The sequence below is a fragment of the Podarcis filfolensis genome (assembly GCF_964270895.1).
Source record: "Podarcis filfolensis genome assembly, chromosome: Z".
NCBI lineage: Eukaryota > Metazoa > Chordata > Lepidosauria > Squamata > Lacertidae > Podarcis > Podarcis filfolensis.
The window spans coordinates 10,370,362-10,387,763 of record NC_139617.1 but is presented as its reverse complement, the minus strand read 5'-3'; the positions used below and the strand labels follow the sequence as shown (position 1 = coordinate 10,387,763).

Genomic DNA, 17,402 nt, shown 5'->3' with positions numbered 1-17,402 from the left:
TTTATGGATTGGGAACCTCAAGGCTAGATTGCTGCAATGCACTGTATATGTAGGGCTGCCCTTGGGCTTCATTCAGGAGGTCCAGCTGGTGCACAATGTGGTGATCAGACTATTGATACTTACTTTATTTATTTCTTTACCACATTTCTAGAACACACCCTCTCTCTCTGTGCAATGTGCAGAAAACTTTAGGCAAGAACAGACCACTTAAGCGACAAATATTACACAAATACAGAGCTAACTTATAAGAATGTTACATTAATACGCTACAAAGCATAAACAGATATCCTGCAGCAGAAGGAAGGAAAGAGGGAGAGAAGGCAGCTGGCTGGAAGAGGCGGCGTGGGGAGAGGCAATGGAACTCAAATATATGCTTTATTAACAATAGTGCAGTAACTCCCCCTTACATCTCAGACCAGCCAGTACGGAGAAATTATCTTAGTGCTCTAGATAGTATACCCTGTGGGTGTGAGCTTAATCTGTTTTCCGTCTGTTTTGATGCCATGTGCACAACTGCATGCAAGGCTTAACATCTGCACATGTACTCGTTCTAGAAGACAACACTTTATGCTTGGTAATTGTTTCAAAACATTTCAGTAAAGTTTGTAATAATAATAATAATAATAATAATAATAATAATAATAATAATAAGAAGAAGAAGAAGAAGAAGAAGAAGAACTGGTTAACATCAGGCCACCTATCTACCTTGTAAAAAGCAGCTGCCCGTGAGAGGCTTTTGTCGGTGGGAGTTTATTTTCTTTTTCTTTTTCATGTTCAAAGATCTTTATTGAAACTTAACATATATACATAATAACCAAAATTCCCAATGATTCCCTCATATAAAATATAATATCTAAATTACAACAGCTACATAATTATACAGTTAATTATAAAAGCCACCACCCACCCTCTATTGCCCTCCACAGCAATTCGACTCCTTTATATTCCTTTCTACCTTTTTTCTTTGCATTCTATAATAAATTATTTTTGTTAAATTCTGATTTTTCCTTCTTTCTTTATTGGTTTTGTTATTGCTTATATTTTTTATTCTAAGCCTATTAGCATGTCGATTTTAGAACAATATTTTGACATATAATCTTCGAAATACTTCTACTCCATTCTTAACTTTTGATTTGATTGGTATCTTATAACTGAAGTTAATTTTTGCCAATTCTATATACTCACTTAATTTGCAAATCTACTCTTCTTTTGTTAGTGTGTCCTGAGATTTCCATTTAGTGGCAATCACTACCCTGGCAGCTGTTCTTGCATATAAAAAAATGTTTTTTTTCATATGTGGTATGTCTTTGCCCACCAACCTTAACAGATAAGCTTCAGGATTTTTTAGCAAAGTTTTTTTTTTGCATTTTCTTAAGTTCGTCATGTATTATTCCCCAAAACTTCTTTATTTCCTTGCAACCCCAACACATATGAATTATCGTTCCAGGTTCTTTGTTACATTTCCAACAAAGGTTGGAGTTTATTTTCAATAGGGTCGGGATGGTATGGGGATGAGGGACCAACTCCCTTCTCTTGCGGGGGCCCAATTAGTGCCATTGCCTTCTGTTAAGAGTTTGGGTGTAATCCTTGACGCCTCCCTTTCCATGGAGGCGCAAGTTACAGCAACAGCCAAGGCGACATTTTTCCACCTTCGCCGCATCAAACAGTTGGTCCCTTACCTTTCCCGCCCCAACCTGGCCACAGTGATCCTTGCGACAGTCACCTCCAGGCTTGACTACTGTAATTCGCTCTATGTAGGGCTGCCTTTGAAGCTGTCCCAGAAACTCCAGCGGGTGCAGAATGCTGCAGCGAGGCTCCTCACGGGGTCTCTGCCATGGGAGCATATTCACCCAGTGGTTTTCAAGCTGCACTGGCTCCCGGTGGAGTACAGGGTCAGATTTAAGGTGCTGCTTTTGACCTTTAAAGCCCTTCACGGCCTAGGACCCTCGTACCTACGGGACCGCCTCTCCCGGTATGCCCCACGGAGAGCCTCAAGGTCCATAAATAACAACACCCTAGTGGTCCCAGGCCCTAAGGAAGTTAGATTGGCTTCACCCAGAGCCAGGGCCTTTTCAACTCTGGCTCCGGTCTGGTGGAATGCTCTGCCTCATGAGACCAGGGCCCTGCAGGATCTGATTTCTTTCCGCAGGGCCTGTAAGACAGAGTTGTTCCGCCTGGCCTTTGGCTTGGAGCCAATTTGATTCCCTCCCTCCCTCTCTTTCTTTTTTCTTTTCCTTCTCCTCCTGCGATGAGGCTACATTTTAATATTTTAATGTTAATTGTTGTATTTTGTTTTTAAGTTTTATTCATTCAACTTGCTTTTATTATTGCTTGTTAGCCACCCTGAGCCCGGCCTTAGCTGGAGAGGGCAGGGTATAAATAAAAATTATTATTATTATTATTATTAGGGCTAGACCCTACTGAGCCCACAGACCGTTAGTCTGATTAGCTGCAGCTGTTCAGGACTCTACCCAAATCAGCCCACCTGAAAAGGAGTTGCCTCTTTGGGCCACCCACTTTATTGTTTCATTGGACATTGTTATGTGTGTGGTGTCCCTTTCTCTGGAAGGTTTATGTTTTCTTCTAGACCAGGGTTTCCCAAACTTGGGTCTCCTGCTGTTTTTGTACTACAGTTCTCATCATCCATGGCTATTGGATCTGCTAGCTAGGACTGATGGGATTTGTAGTCCCCAAACAGCTGGAGACCCAATTTTGGGAAACACACCTGTAGGTCATTTCTTGGGTGAGAGGCTGGATGTGGTCTGGACTAGTGGAAGTGGTTTCATATTCCTGGAGTGCACAGAACTGTGGACCTTCCCAGGTGTGGGGCAGAAGGGAATGTGGAGTTTTTTTGTCCCAGGTGAGAGCTGGAGTGTGAGTCACGCCCATTTCTTATTTTTGTAAATTTCTCCTTATGGATGTTCCCCTGACACAGTCCTCTGCTGCTTGTCTGTGTTCCTAAGGTAGGTCATGGACGTTGTATGTCTGGGTCAGGGGGTGGATGGGAGCTGGACTGCCAACCTTGTGGTGACAGGTTGGTGGGCATTCTCTGTGGTGGCCCCTCTAAGTTGTGGAACTTCCTCCACATCTGACACCTTCATTATACAGCTTCTGCAGGATGCTGAAGACAAATCTCTGTATCCTAGCTTTTGATACTTGAGGTGTAAATTCATAGGACCCACCTTATTTTTATGATTCTAGGTTGTTTTAAGCTACTTTTTTGAATGATGTGTTTTAATTTTGTAACCTGCCCTGGGACTTTGGGTGCAAAGGGTGGATAATAAATAAATAAGTAAGTATAATCCCAGTTCAATCACTGAGATCAATGGCAAGAGTGTTGTTGGTCATTCCCCAAGCTGGTGAGGCTCATTTGACAAGAACAAGAAACTGAGCCTTTAGTGTCATGGGCCCATTATTGTCAAATCTCTCTGCTAATAGAGATTCATTGGGCGCCTTCTGTGCCAGATTTCAAACACCGTTGAAAACTTTTCTATTCAGTCAGGCTTATGCTGGCAATTAAGAATAGGTCTCTCCGTAACAGCTGATATCTGGTTCTAACTTTTTAATACGGTTTTAATTCTATGGCACTGTATTTTATTTTATTTTTTAAAAATCAGTAGTGATATCAAAACATTTAAAGTAAATAAGTAAGTAAATACAGTATTACTGTCCTGTGTTATCCTGCAGAACACAGTAATTTTTTTCCAGACCAGAAAGCAGGCAACACCGTCGTACCTTGGTTCCCAAACGCTGAAAACCCGGAAATGTTCGGTATTCAAATGTTTTTCGGAAGCCAAACATCTGATATGGTTGTCTGCTCTTTGGGGTGGTGTGGGGGGGGGCGCCTGCACCAATCAGAAGCTGTGCCTTGGTTTTCGAACATTTCAGAAGTCAAACAGACTTCCGGAATGGAATAAGTTTGGTGCTTTTGTTTTTGCTATTTATTTTGCGTTTTTGTTTTTGAGACTTTTTCTGTTAATTTTTATCATCTACAATACGGTCTTATTTATTTTATAGTACAGTATATTGATTATTGCTTTTATTTTATGGATCAGTGGTCTCGTTAGAGAGTAAAATTCATGTTAAATTGCTGTTTTATGGGTTGTTTTTAAAAGTCTGGAATGGATTAATCTGTTTTGCATTACTTTCCATGGGAAAGTGCGCCTTGGTTTTGGAACGCTTTGTTTTTGGAACGGACTACCAGAATGGATGGGACGCGGGTGGCACTGTGGGTTAAACCACAGAGCATAGGACTTGCCAATCAGAAGCTCGGCGGTTCGAATCCCCATGATGGGGTGAGCTCCTGTTGCTTGGTCCCTGCTCCTGCCAACCTAGCAGTTCAAAAGCACATCAAAGTGCAAGTAGATAAATAGGTACCACTCCGGCGGGAAGGTAAACGGCGTTTCCATGCGCTGCTCTGGTTTGCCAGAAGTAGCTTAGTCATGCTGGCCACATGACCCGGAAGCTGTACGCCGGCTCCCTCGACCAATAAAGCGAGATGAGCGCCGCAACCCCAGAGTCGTCCGCGACTGAACCTAATGGCCAGGGGTCCCTTTACCTTTACCTTACCAGAATGCATTAAGTTTGAGAACCAAGGTACCACTGTACTGTCTTTGTTTTTTTTTATATAAGATTTTTATTAAGATTTTTACATTACCAAAAAATAAAAACAAACAGAAAAAGAAAAAGAAAAGTCTTTCCATCACATTATTTTTCATTTACTTGTTTCTTGGACCTCCTCATACCTCTATTTTTTGTATTCCAGTTCAATTTATTAGCTCAGCAATTTGTTTCCCTCTTTATTCTACCCAAATCTTTATTCTTAAATTATTGTGATCTTGAAATTTTACTTTTATAAACCCATTTTTTTTCATATTCTTTTAACCCATTACAGCTAGAAACCTCTTAATTTTAATCCAACATTATTCTAAAGTTCATTAATTTTACAATATCTCTGTAAATAATCTTTAAATTTCTTCCAATCTTCTTCCACTGACTCTTCCCCCTGATCTCGGATCCTGCCGGTCATTTCCGCCAATTCCATATAGTCCATCACCTTCATCTGCCATTCTTCCAGAGTGGGTAGATCTTGTGTCTTCCAATACTTTGCAATGAGTATTCTTGCTGCTGTTGTAGCATACATAAAGAAAATTCTATCCTTCTTTAACACCAATTGGCCGACCATGCCCAGGAGAAAGGCCTCTGGTTTCTTCAGGAAGGTATATTTAAATACCTTTTTCATTTCATTATAAATCATCTCCCAGAAAGCCTTAATCCTTGGGCACGTCCACCAAAGGTGAAAGAATGTGCCTTCATTTTCTTTACATTTCCAACATTTATTATTAGGCAAATGATAAATTTTCGCAAGCTTGACCGGGGTCATGTACCACCTATAAATCATTTTCATAATATTCTCTCTTAAGGCATTACATGCCATGAATTTTATACCTGTGGTCCACAACTGTTCCCAGTCAGCAAACATTATGTCATGTCCAACATCTTGTGCCCATTTAATCATTGCAGATTTAACCGTTTCATCCTGTGTATTCCATTTTAACAGCAAGTTATACATTCTTGAAAGTATCTTAGTTTTGGGATCTAGCAGTTCTGTTTCTAATTTTGATTTTTCCACCTGGAAGCCAATTTTCTTGTCCAGATTATATGCCTCCATTATCTGATAATAATGGAGCCAATCTCGCACTTTATTCTTTAGTTTCTCAAAACTCTGCAATTTTAATCTATATCCATCTTGTTCCAAAATTTCCCAATATTTCGGCCATTTAGCCTCCATATTGAGCTTTTTCTGAGCTTTCGCTTCCATCGGTGACAACCACCTTGGGGTTTTATTTTCCAATAGATCTTTGTACCTTATCCAAACATTAAACAATGCTTTCCTAACAATATGGTTTTTAAATGCTTTATGCGCTTTGACCTTATCATACCACAGATATGCATGCCATCCAAATACATTATTGAAACCTTCCAAATCCAAAATGTCTGTGTTTTCAAGAAGTAGCCATTCTTTCAACCAGCAGAAAGCTGCTGATTCATAATAAAGTTTAAGGTCCGGCAGGGCAAATCCGCCTCTTTCCTTTGCATCCGTTAATATTTTAAATTTTATTCTAGGCTTCTTGCCCTGCCAGACAAATCTTGAAATATCTCTCTGCCACTTCTTGAAGCAATCCATCTTGTCCACAATTTGCAATGCCTGAAACAAAAACAGCATTCTCGGCAATACATTCATTTTTATAGCTGCGATACGGCCCAGCAAAGAAAGTTTCAAATTTGACCATATTTCTAGATCTTTTTTCACTTCGCCCCAACATTTTTCATAGTTATCTTTAAATAAATTCCCATTTTTTGCTGTCATATTGATCCCCAGGTATTTAACTTTCTTGACCACTGTTAAACCTGTCATATTCTGAAACCTCTCTCTCTCGGTTTGTGTTAAATTTTTCTCTAAAACCTTGGTTTTTGACTTGTTCAGTTTAAACCCCGCGACCTGACCAAATTCTTGAATAAGTTCTAAAACCCTTTTAGCACTAGATTCTGGCTCCTGTAGAGTCAATACTAAGTCATCTGCGAATGCTCTCAGTTTGTACTGTCTAACTCCGACCTGTATACCTTTAACCAACTGGTCCCTTCTGATCATATTCAGCAAAACCTCCAGAACCGATATAAAAAGCAATGGGGAAATTGGGCAACCTTGTCGTGTCCCTTTTTCTATTTTAAATTCTTCCGTCACCACATTGTTCACAATTAATTTTGCCTTTTGTTCTGAATATATTGCACTTATACCATTTTCAAAACCTTGGCCTACTCCCATACCCTGTAAGTTCTTTTTCATAAAAGTCCAAGAAATATTGTCAAAGGCTTTCTCCGCATCCACAAATATCAAAACTGCCTTAGTGTTTATATTCTCTTGCAGTTTCTCTATAATGTTAATTATATTTCTCACATTATCAGAAAGATGTCTTCCTGGGAGAAAACCTGCTTGGTCTTTATGTATCACTTCCACTAACACCTTTTTTAGTCTTTTTGCTAAAATGTCTGCAAATATTTTATAATCCACATTAAGCAGTGATATGGGACGGTAGTTCTTGAGCTGAGTCTTTTCAGTCTCTGTTTTCGGTACAAGTGTAATATATGCTTCTTTCCACGACTCTGGTGCCATTTTCCCCTGCATTATTTAATTACAGACTTCTTTCAGAGGTTGCACTAACCATTCCTTTAAGGATCTGTAGTATCTAGAAGTCAGTCCATCTGTACTGCCTTTGGATGGTCTAAGCAAACATGGGGGAAAGGAGGTGTGGCCCATTGGCTTGATGTAGAAGCTCTCCTGTTCAATTCCTGACATCCCCAGTTACCTGGTTTGGGTAGCGGATCTCAGCAAAGCCTTCACTTGGCGAGCCACTACCAATCAGAATAGATCACACTGGGCTACTGTTGTGGACCAGTGGTTATAGCTCAGTATGGCCTTCCTCAACCTGGGGCTTTCCAGATGTCACTGAATGACAACTCTCATTGTTCCTGACCATTGGCTGTGCTAGCTGGGGCAGATGGGTATTGAGGTCAAAAAAACATGTGGTGATTACCAGGTTGAGGAAAGTTGGCTTGAGGCATCTTCCTATGCATCCTCCCAGGGGTAAGGAGTGGCTATTAAAAGCAGCGCATAAGCAGGCACTAAATGCCTCCCTCTCCCATGAATATGTGTGCAGCTTACTTTGCAACTGGATTCCAGCCCCTCAAGCCCTGGTAAGTTGACTGAAGAGAGCTTGTTGGCAATGCAAGAACTGAAACCACAATGCCTGCCTTTCATTTACAATCTAGAGGCTCAAGGATGGGGAGCTGGGTTTTTTTTTCCCAGGGGTGGGGGAAATTAGTTTTTGTTTTGGCTTGGAGATTAAATGTTTATGGCAAGTGTCCCTCCAGGAATGCATGCCAAAAGTGTACCCTTCCATATTGGAATTCCCTGACCATGAAACATCTGCATTGAATACACTTGGAATCAAGTCTGCCAGCAAGGGATGGAAGGGGAATTCAATTTTGTCTAAACTGCCTCCTGTTCCCCATTGCAGCTGGTTGTTGTTGTTTTTTAACCTACCAATTGAAGCATAATTGACTCTTTTTCTTAGAACCTCAGAGTCTTTCCTGGTATTTTGAAAAGAAAAGAAAAAACACCAAGCGTTTTTAGACTTAAGCTCCGACCTAACACCAGAAATACAATACCATAACTTCCTTGTAATGGGTAGAGGTGGGAGAGAAAAGCTGTTGGGAGAGGGGGCAGAACTATGCTGATTTTCAGTTTCTTTTCTTTCTTTTTTTAAAGAAAGAAACTCCAATGTGGCTTTTGTACAGGGGAGCAATGGGTGGGTGGAGTGTCTCAGGTAAGTTCCTGAACCAACAGGGCAATAAAGCCCCAGGAACATAATTACCTTATACGGAGTCAGAGCACTGGTCCCTCTACCTGAGTATTGTCTGTACTGACTAGCTGTGGCTAGTATTGTCTGTACTGACTAGCTGTGACTCTCTAGGATTTTGGACAATCTCCAGCCCAACCTGGAGATACTGGAGATTGAACCAGGAATCTCCTGCATGTAAAAGCAAAAACACTACCATAGACTTAGGATCCTTCCCCAGCTGTGGTGCATTAAAAAAAAATCTTGGGTGCTGGAACTGGATGTTTGGTGAATGGGACCCGCTTCTCAACGAAGAAGCAAGAAGAACCTCAAAATACTGTTTTAAAAAAGGAGTATTTTATGAAGTAGCAAAATCTCCTCTTAAAATAGTGCAGCACTTCTTCAGGGAGAAGAACAGGAACAGCGAAATCAAAAATAAATAGAGGCTGTTATAGACATACCCACTGGTTTATAATTGAAGGAGCCATCCTTTAAAAAACAAGCACATCTTAATACAACAAACCTCAACTAAATCCAAACACAGCTGCAGCCAGAGGAAAATCACACATGGTATCCTACCAAATCTAAAGGCCTGTGCATTTTTTTGTTTAAAAAGCCATTGTTGTTGTTGACCACCTTGCTGTATGAAAAAAGGGGAGGGAATTTAAACATCTATATGAAACCGCTGGAGAGATCATCCGGGGATTTGGGCTGGGTGTTCACCATTATACTCAGCTCTACCTCTCCTTTAAATCAGAACCGGTGAAGGCAGTGAAGGTCCTGTGTGAGTGTCTGGAGGCGGTCGAAGGATGGATGGCAGTTAACGGATTGAGGTTGAATCCTGACAAGACAGAAGTACTGTTTCTGGGGGACAGGGGATGGGGAGTCCTGAATGGGGCAGCTGTGCCCCTGAAGGGCCAGGTGCGTAGCCTGATGGTCATTTTGGACTCATAGCTGTCCATGGAGGCACAGGTCAATTCTGCCTACCTGTTCTACCTGGTACAATAGCTGAGACCTTACCTGCTTGTGCACTGTCTTGCCAGAGTGGTGCATGCTCTGGTTATCTCCTGCTTGGCATAATCAGACTTCCAGGACACATTCCAGTCAGGGAAAGACACATTTGAGGGCAGGCCAGTGAGGGGTGTAGCTTGGGGAGGGCTGGATAGTTGCTTTTGCTCCCCCTCTGCCTGAGTTTCCCTAACTCCTGAGACAAGGGAACTAAAGGTGTCCTCAGCGCAGCGCAGCCCAGCCCAGGTCATAGGTGTGTGTGGGTGATAGCATACATCAGTGTGCTGACACATAGTGTGTAGAGTGTGGTTTTCATTTAGCTTCTCACCTGTGCTTGACCTATAATAATAATAATAATAATAATAATAATAATAATAATAATTATTTATTATTTATACCCCGCCCATCTGGCTGGGCCTCCCCAGCCACTCTGGGCGGCTTCCATAAAAACCAAAAATACAGTAAATATCACACGTTAAAAACTTCCCTGAACAGCAGCAATGGTGATCTTGCAGCATTCCAGGTGTGTGTGGACTCCCAGCGCCCCTCTACCACAGTCAGCATGGTGATTGGTCAGGGATGTTGGAAGTTGTAGTTCAGCAACATTTGGACAACTACAGGCTCACCAACCTTAGTTCGGAGGGTGGGTGTGCCACAGCAGGGAAGGTATAAGGCAATGGGCCTTCTTTCTCCTCCCTGCCCAGACACTGGATTCCTTCTGGAGACAGAACAGGTTTCTTCTGACTGGGAGATGCCCCTGTACATGTGGAATAGCTAGTGGAGATGCTGCGAGTGACTCCTTCATCCCCAGCCACATTGAACATTCTGGGTTACCCACGGTGCCCAGATTGTGTGAACTCAGCAGAAGTTCAGAGTGACCAAATGACAGGAGCCCAAATGCATCTCTTTAGGATGTGTATTCGTTTATGACATTTGGCTTGCCTTGAATGCCTGTGTCGGGAGATTTCTATTACTGAGGCGGTGCCGTATAGGTGGGAAGAAATCGAGGCAGCATGAAATTCAAGATCTGTGGCTCAAAGAGGCGTTTGTTCCCTTGGCTTGACTGCTACGTAGCAAACCATTTATTTTCGTTTCTTTCACCAAAGAGACTTGCCTTGTCTTTCATTCCCTTTGGCTTCCCCAGCTAAGCCTGTGTAATTGTATGAAAAGCATTTCCTCCTGTTACATTTTTTTAAAGGGGGAAACCCACGAAACCAGCTGTTTTCTATTAGATTTTGTTTTACTTGCACATGAACACACACACAAAACTCTCTCCAGAAATAAAAGGCACTGCAGTAAAGCCTGTTCAATGTGAATGGCGGGAAAATCACACACACTTCTCCATACAGATGTACTTCTACTTACTACTATTCCTCCTCCTCCTCCTAATACATTAATGTGTAATTGTATTTAATCAAATTCCTTTTTATAGGAATTGTATGGGCCTTTGTGGTGCACCCAGAGAGCTCATTTGAGCGTGATGTCCATTGATATTTGCAAAAAAGCCAACATGACCTTTTAATGATCCTAACAGAATGCTTTCATTAATATTGAATGTCACTTGGCTGCTAAACTCGACTTTCTTAATGCTATTATTATCTTATTATATTTGTGATACTTAAGAGAGAGCTTGGCATCTTAGACCTACCTCAGCTCTGAATGTGACCTATAGCTTGGAATGTGTGTATTCGTTAGTTACATGAGAACGTGGGGCGGGACACTGGGGAAGCTGTGTGCCACCAGATGTTTTGGACTACAACTCCCATCAGCCCCAGGTAAAATGGCCAATGGCCACGGTTGATGGGGCTTGGAGTCCAGCAATATCTGGGGGGACAGAATCTCTGACTCCTGTCTAGGATGTCAGAATAAGTGCAGAATTGAACTTCTTCAGCTGTCCTCTTTACATACATAAAAGTTTTCAAGCAACTTTCTGGCCCTTTGATTGTAAATATATGCTTGAAAGTGTATACATGGTTTGCAACCTGTAATTGATTAATTGGTTATATTAATTGATTCTAAGACCCTCTTTTAACTGATTAAAAGATTAACTGGATTATCAGTCAGCACATTTCAAAAAAGTTCATTATTTTTAATACAATACTTATATAAAGGGTTGTATCAAGTGTTTGTCCTCCTTACTGTAGACCTATTGACGGGCACGGCTTAGGCCCATTAATTTCAAGTAAAACTTAGTTGGCTGCAACTCAAAAACTGTAACTGCTAGGTACCATCTTAAAAGAAGGCACACCTTCCCCCCCTTTACTTCCTTACATGAGCATGCCCACAACATTTAAAGATTCTCCATTCCTGGAATAAAATTAGGATCCACAAGCACACTTGGTAGTTCGCCAGTGATACCAGGCAGAATTCAGGAGAATGAGGAAAAGGCAGGGGCTGCCCAGGATGCAGCACTGAACCTTGTTATCAGGGTTGAAGCCTGTCTGGACCTCTGCCTTCAATTGCATAGAAATGCAAGAAAGGAAGCAGATGGTGGGTTGCGGAGGAGAGTGTTTTGCAAGCTAAGCAAGTCTGCAACCCTTCTGACTTCTCTGGTATGTGGGCATGATGGAAGGGCAGTCCGGTGGTTGCACTGCAGAACTGGGATTTTTGCAGCCCCGAGCTGAGGGACCCTATAATAAAGCACATCAGTTTAGAAAGATAGTTACATGAGGGAGCTCTGTGGCTATAGCTATCTTTTCATTCCCCCGCGCCATTGGATCAGATCTGCCCCCAGTTTCTACTGCTATCATCTGTTGGGACTTGAGCCTAGTCCTTTAATGAACCCAGTAGTTAGGTTAGCCAGAAAACTCTCCACTTTGAAGAAGAAGAATTGTTTATTATACAGTCACAGACCAATAAATTTTTGTACAGAAACAGAATATGTGTCACAACAATGCGAAAACAAATACTTCTAGATATGCAGCCAAATCAGATGTGGACAGCAAGGATAAGTTCCTATTTTAGTCCCTGCTCCGGGGGGGTTAGACACAGTCCTGTTTCTTTTAAATTTATTTCTAAATGACCTGGCTTCTTATCTGCATATTGTTGTCTTCACATCTGCTGTTTTCTGCTGTTGCTGCTGTATTTCCATTTATTGAGTGATAGCTCATATTCTCCGTTATGTAGATCCTTTAACCCCTTGGCACAGAGGTGGGGGTTTTTTAAGTCTAAAAAAAAGCTGTAGAGTCTGATCTGTGAGATTCTTTTGCCCACGGGAAAGAAAAAAAATTAAACATTCTAAGCATTTACTGTTTCTTCCCCCTCTTAATGCGAACGTTGATCCCAGCTTCCTGAAAAGTGGTACATGTCCTCTTGAGAAGCAAGGCTGTTTGTTGTTTTTGGCTGGAGAATGGGGTGTTATTGAAAAGTGAGGGAAAGACCGTTTAGCTCCTGTGCAAACATATCTGTGAAATACCACCCCCCCCCCCGGTTTGGTATGCACAGAGTGGTTCTGTAGGACTGCATCAGAGACAATGTTTTCCTTCTTTGCTGGGTGTGAAACTATATCCCCGTCTATCATGAGTACTTCAGAGTGTGTTCACATCTAAAGTAATCTTTCGTTTTATCCTTGGAAATTTCAGAGAGACTGTGATGGCGACTCGAGTGTATGAGATAGAGCCATGTGAGGTTGAAGAGACAGAGGAAGAATGTTCAAGTAAGTAAATATATTGCACTTTTGATGGCTGTTTTGAAGATGTCCTGATCTATGGGTTGGCAACTGTCAGTCTGAACTAACCCCCAATAAGCTGATGGTACCTGGTCAGCAGCAGAGCCACCGCTCCCAAACTCCTCACCACTTTCTCTCTTGTAAGCTGAAACTCTGGCAAGGGGCTACTTTCTTCTTTTTTCTCCTAGAATAGCCTTACTGAACTGTGGTCCTCTAGGTAATTTTGGGCTACCACTCCTATCACATTTGACTATTGGCCATGATGGCTGGTGCTGATGAGAGTTGTAGTCCAAAAAAAGACATGGATGCCACTCTGTTGGGGAAGGCTGTTTTAGAATGGCCCTCATGAACAGCAACAGAGGCCTGAATGGCAGCATGGAACAATGGCTGGCTGACTGCTGTCCAAAAATGTTTTTCAAAGTAGCAGCTAGGGATGGGGGAGCAATTTGATTCAGTTCCCATTGAAAGGTGTATCTTATCAAATTTGCACTTTCCAAAACTATATGAGAACTGAAAAACAGCCATTGTTCAAAATTCATGCTTATCCAAATGTTGTGCTGCAGTGCCTCGTATCAACCAGCATTATTTTTTAAAATGTGAGTATATGGGGAAAGTATATGAAAAGCAAATTCTCAAATGCATTGTATTAATTAGGAGAAGTTTCTTGCAGAAATGCGTATATTAGTCAAAACCGCATACGAAGATACATTTCTTAGGAGGGATTCACACTAAAATGCTAGTTAACTTTCACTAGAACTTTAAAAAATTGCAGATTGCTGCATAAGTGTTGGGAACTGGATTTAAGACGGGGCGAAAGCTGAAACTGAGAGAGCTGAAATAAAACAACAACACCTGAAATTGACAGGTGTCCCTAGTAGTAGGGTCTAAAATTTCCTGTCTAAAATCCTTTGGGGCAGGCTGCAAATGAGCCTCCCCCAGAAGTTGTGCCTATAGTCTAGGTGCCACCATCTGTGTTTTGCTTTCTCGCATGCACGGCACACACCAAACTATGGACTGTGTATGGTTGTCCTTAAGATATCCTGATGTTACACTGTTTATGGAAGCCTTTAACTGTGAATTCCTGGCAACTCCAAAACACAAACATGTTTGGTGATGAACAAAAGCGGATCCTGCAAAGTCTACTGCTTTGCCAGTTTCCCTGTCTCTTAGATCAAGATGCCTAATCACTATCTGCATCAAACTATGTGGCTTAAGTCATGTTAAGTATGTTGGCTGTGGCTGACATCTCTCTCCCACAGAGCAAGGCAGAGAGAGAGGGCAGGTAGCAGCCTGGAGTCATTGTTCACTCCACAAAGCAGTTACTGTGCAAGCCACTCTGCAGCTGATGGTGGCACTATCTTGCCCCTGCCATGCATGCTGGCACGAGGCGGAGAGAAAACATTGCTGACAAAATGATTAGCTGGCGGGGAGGGGAGGAGATGAATTCCCATTGAAGTGATGCTTTTGTTTTCGAAGGAGCCCACCAGCTGTGAGGATTTTTAAAATGTCGGGTGCCCCTGTTTAGTCAAATAATAGAATATGTGTCGAGCCAGGTTCTGGTCATCTCATGACTTCTTTGCATCCAAGATAGTGCAATGCAGCTGGGAAAAATTTCTCATCTTAGAGGGAAAGAATAGGGCGGCGGCATGGAATTATGTGTAATAATCTACACATTTAACAAATGTAAGAGTTAATTGTTAGAGGAACAGCCCAATGTTTTCCAGGCATGTGAAGGAGCATAAGTTTCCTCCAAAATCAGACAGATCCATATTTGCTGCCTATTGAAAAAAATCGAAACTTTTGCTATCAAGCAGGCCACGAGCCTTCAAAAAACCACCACTGCTAATTAAGGAAGCAGCTGAACTAGTTTCGTGCATTGTTAATATGTGATATTTTAGCACAATCTTGTGTATTGTTCTTGAAATCTTCAGCTGGAGTGGAGGCTATAAATGGCTTTTCCATCACTTTATTATTATTTCCTCCAGGGCTGCTAATAGCAATCAAACAAATAAAATCAAAGTGAATAAACTACAGCTCTCATCAGCACCACCAAACATTGCTAGTGGCCAGGGAAGAGGGAATGTAGCTCAGCTACATCTGGAGTGCCAAAGTTTCCCAACACCTGTTTTAATTGCTGTGGGTATTACAGTGTTGGGTCTTTAAGCTGTACGCTGCCTTGCTATATTTCTTACAAAAGTGCCATTTATAAACAAACAATATTTTAAACCAATGCAGTATAATAAGAATGAAGTAATAAAATACAATGGACGCGGGTGGTGCTGTGGGTTAAACCACAGAGCCTAGGACTTGCCGATCAGAAGATCGGCGGTTTGAATCCCTGCGACGCGGTGAGCTCCCATTGCTTGGTCCCAGCTCCTGCCAACCTAGCAGTTCGAAAGCACATCAAAGTGCAAGTAGATAAATAGGTACCGCTCCGGTGGGAAGGTAAACGGCGTTTCCGTGCGCTGCTCTGGTTAATCAGAAGCGGCTTAGTCATGCTGGCCACATGACCCGGAAGCTGTACACTGGCTCCCTTAGCCAATAAAACAAGATGAGCGCCGCAACCCCAGAGTCGGTCACGACTGGACCTAATGGTCAGGGGTCCCTTTACCTTTACCTTTAACAGAATACAACACAGCAGGCAGCCATTAGTTGGACATACTGTTGTCTTCCATTTTCTCACAGTCATTATAACGCCAGAGAGGTTTCCCCCCTTCATGCCAACTGCTTTGACGTGACACTTTTAAAATTTTCTTTGTGCAGAGAAGAAGAGATCAAGGTTTCAGACTTTTAAGAACTTTTTCTCCAAGAAGAAGAAAAACAAGGAGCAGCCGTCCTCCCTGGGAGAAATAAAATTAAAGCCAAGTCAATCCAGTAGTGATGTCAGCATCCGAAACCTTGATTCCTGCATACTCCATTTGCCAATAGAGCCTGGGTAAGGTAGTGCAATTGTCTTGTAGCAACAGGTTAAAAGCAAGAATTGTCCCACAGCAAGCTACACATTTCATTCATGCTGGTGCACAAACAAATCCCAGTGCTGCAGCTGGAATGCCAGGAATTTCCTCTTTTCCATTTGCAGCGTGCCTCAAAACAGCTAGTGCAGTAAAAAACACACCCTCTGGACTGTTTTAGCTCACAGAAGCGCTGAGAGATGGGATTTGACTGTCTGTTGTCTAAAATCCACCCAGACAGCACCAATTAGCATGGGTGCTGCAGGTGGGTTCGTCAATATTTTATTGTTATCATATGGTACCTGAAATATTATCATGGCCTGAGCAGCTATTTCATACCACGATTGTGGGAGGAACATGACCTTATCCCTCCACCTCCAATATGCAGTGGCAACACTCTGCAACTAATAAAAAAGGATCTCTATAGCCAAATCTTGAACTTGCAGCAGTCCAAAATACAGAGCGCAGATGTGCACAGTATTATTGACTAATACAAGGTATTATTTTAGGCCACATTTCCACGAAGAACAAAGTCCCCAAGGCTGCTTTGTATTGTGTATTGTTGTATGCAGTAGTGAACACAGGAAACAGAGTTGGAATGGGCCACCAAAGGTCCTCTAGTCTGACCGCCTTGCCAATGCAGGACAGTCTGGCAGGCCAGTGTGAGAGCAGAATGCTGGACAAGAAAGCTCTGACTCAACAGAGATCTTCTTACATGCTTATTTGCTTCTCTAGCCTCTGCTCTTAAAAACCTCTAGCAAAGGAGAGTCCACCACATTCCAAGGAGGCCTGCTCCTCTGAGCAGTGGAAAGTACTCCATTAGGATGAATGGTGCACTGCTCCACCAACCTCACTCTGACCCCCACCTTCCTGCCTTCTTACTAACAAGCAAGACAGTAGATGGCACTGTGTGTCAGCTTCCGCCTCCTCCTTAGTCTCAATGGTGCCCTTGCAGAATTCAACAGGGAGGAGGATGAGAACAAAACCAGGAAGAGTTGGCTGTGCCTGTCGTTGGGTCTTGCTTCACCTACTATTGGGCTTCCTGCTTTCTGCCCCAACCCTACCAATGGGCACCAGAAACCACTGCCATGGAGTCAAACCACTGGTCTTTCTAGCCCAGCAATGGCTGTTCTCCAGGGTCCCCTACAAAGGACTTTCACAGCCTCTGATTATCTGGCTCTTCTATAGGCACTAAACTAAGGGTCCTGCCCTGCTTTCTATGTTACTATGGTATTTATGGTTAAGCCACCTTGGCTGCTACTTGTAGAAGCACAGCAAGTAAGTTTTCTTAAGTATATATAAAATAAGAGTTATAATAAATAAAGTACTTTTGGTGGCAGACCCACCCAACCAGGTGCCCTCTAGATGCTGTTGGAC

The 17,402-nt window shown here is 42.3% G+C and overlaps 1 protein-coding gene across 6 annotated transcripts in view; it reads left to right on the top strand.

The window, feature by feature from the left end:
- The window catches only part of KIAA1210, a 58,021-nt gene that overhangs the window by 22,564 nt on the left and 18,055 nt on the right, over window positions 1-17,402 (top strand). For 3 of the 6 annotated variants that reach the window (XM_083595695.1, XM_083595696.1, XM_083595693.1), the window contains exons 3-4: window positions 12,980-13,062; window positions 15,838-16,009. In XM_083595695.1, coding sequence (XP_083451821.1) covers window positions 12,980-13,062; window positions 15,838-16,009 — 255 coding nt within the window. Of the gene's footprint in view, window positions 1-2,472; window positions 2,977-12,979; window positions 13,063-15,837; window positions 16,010-17,402 lie in introns of those variants that run through there. The other 3 variants (XM_083595698.1, XM_083595694.1, XM_083595697.1) reach the window with 2 other exon arrangements.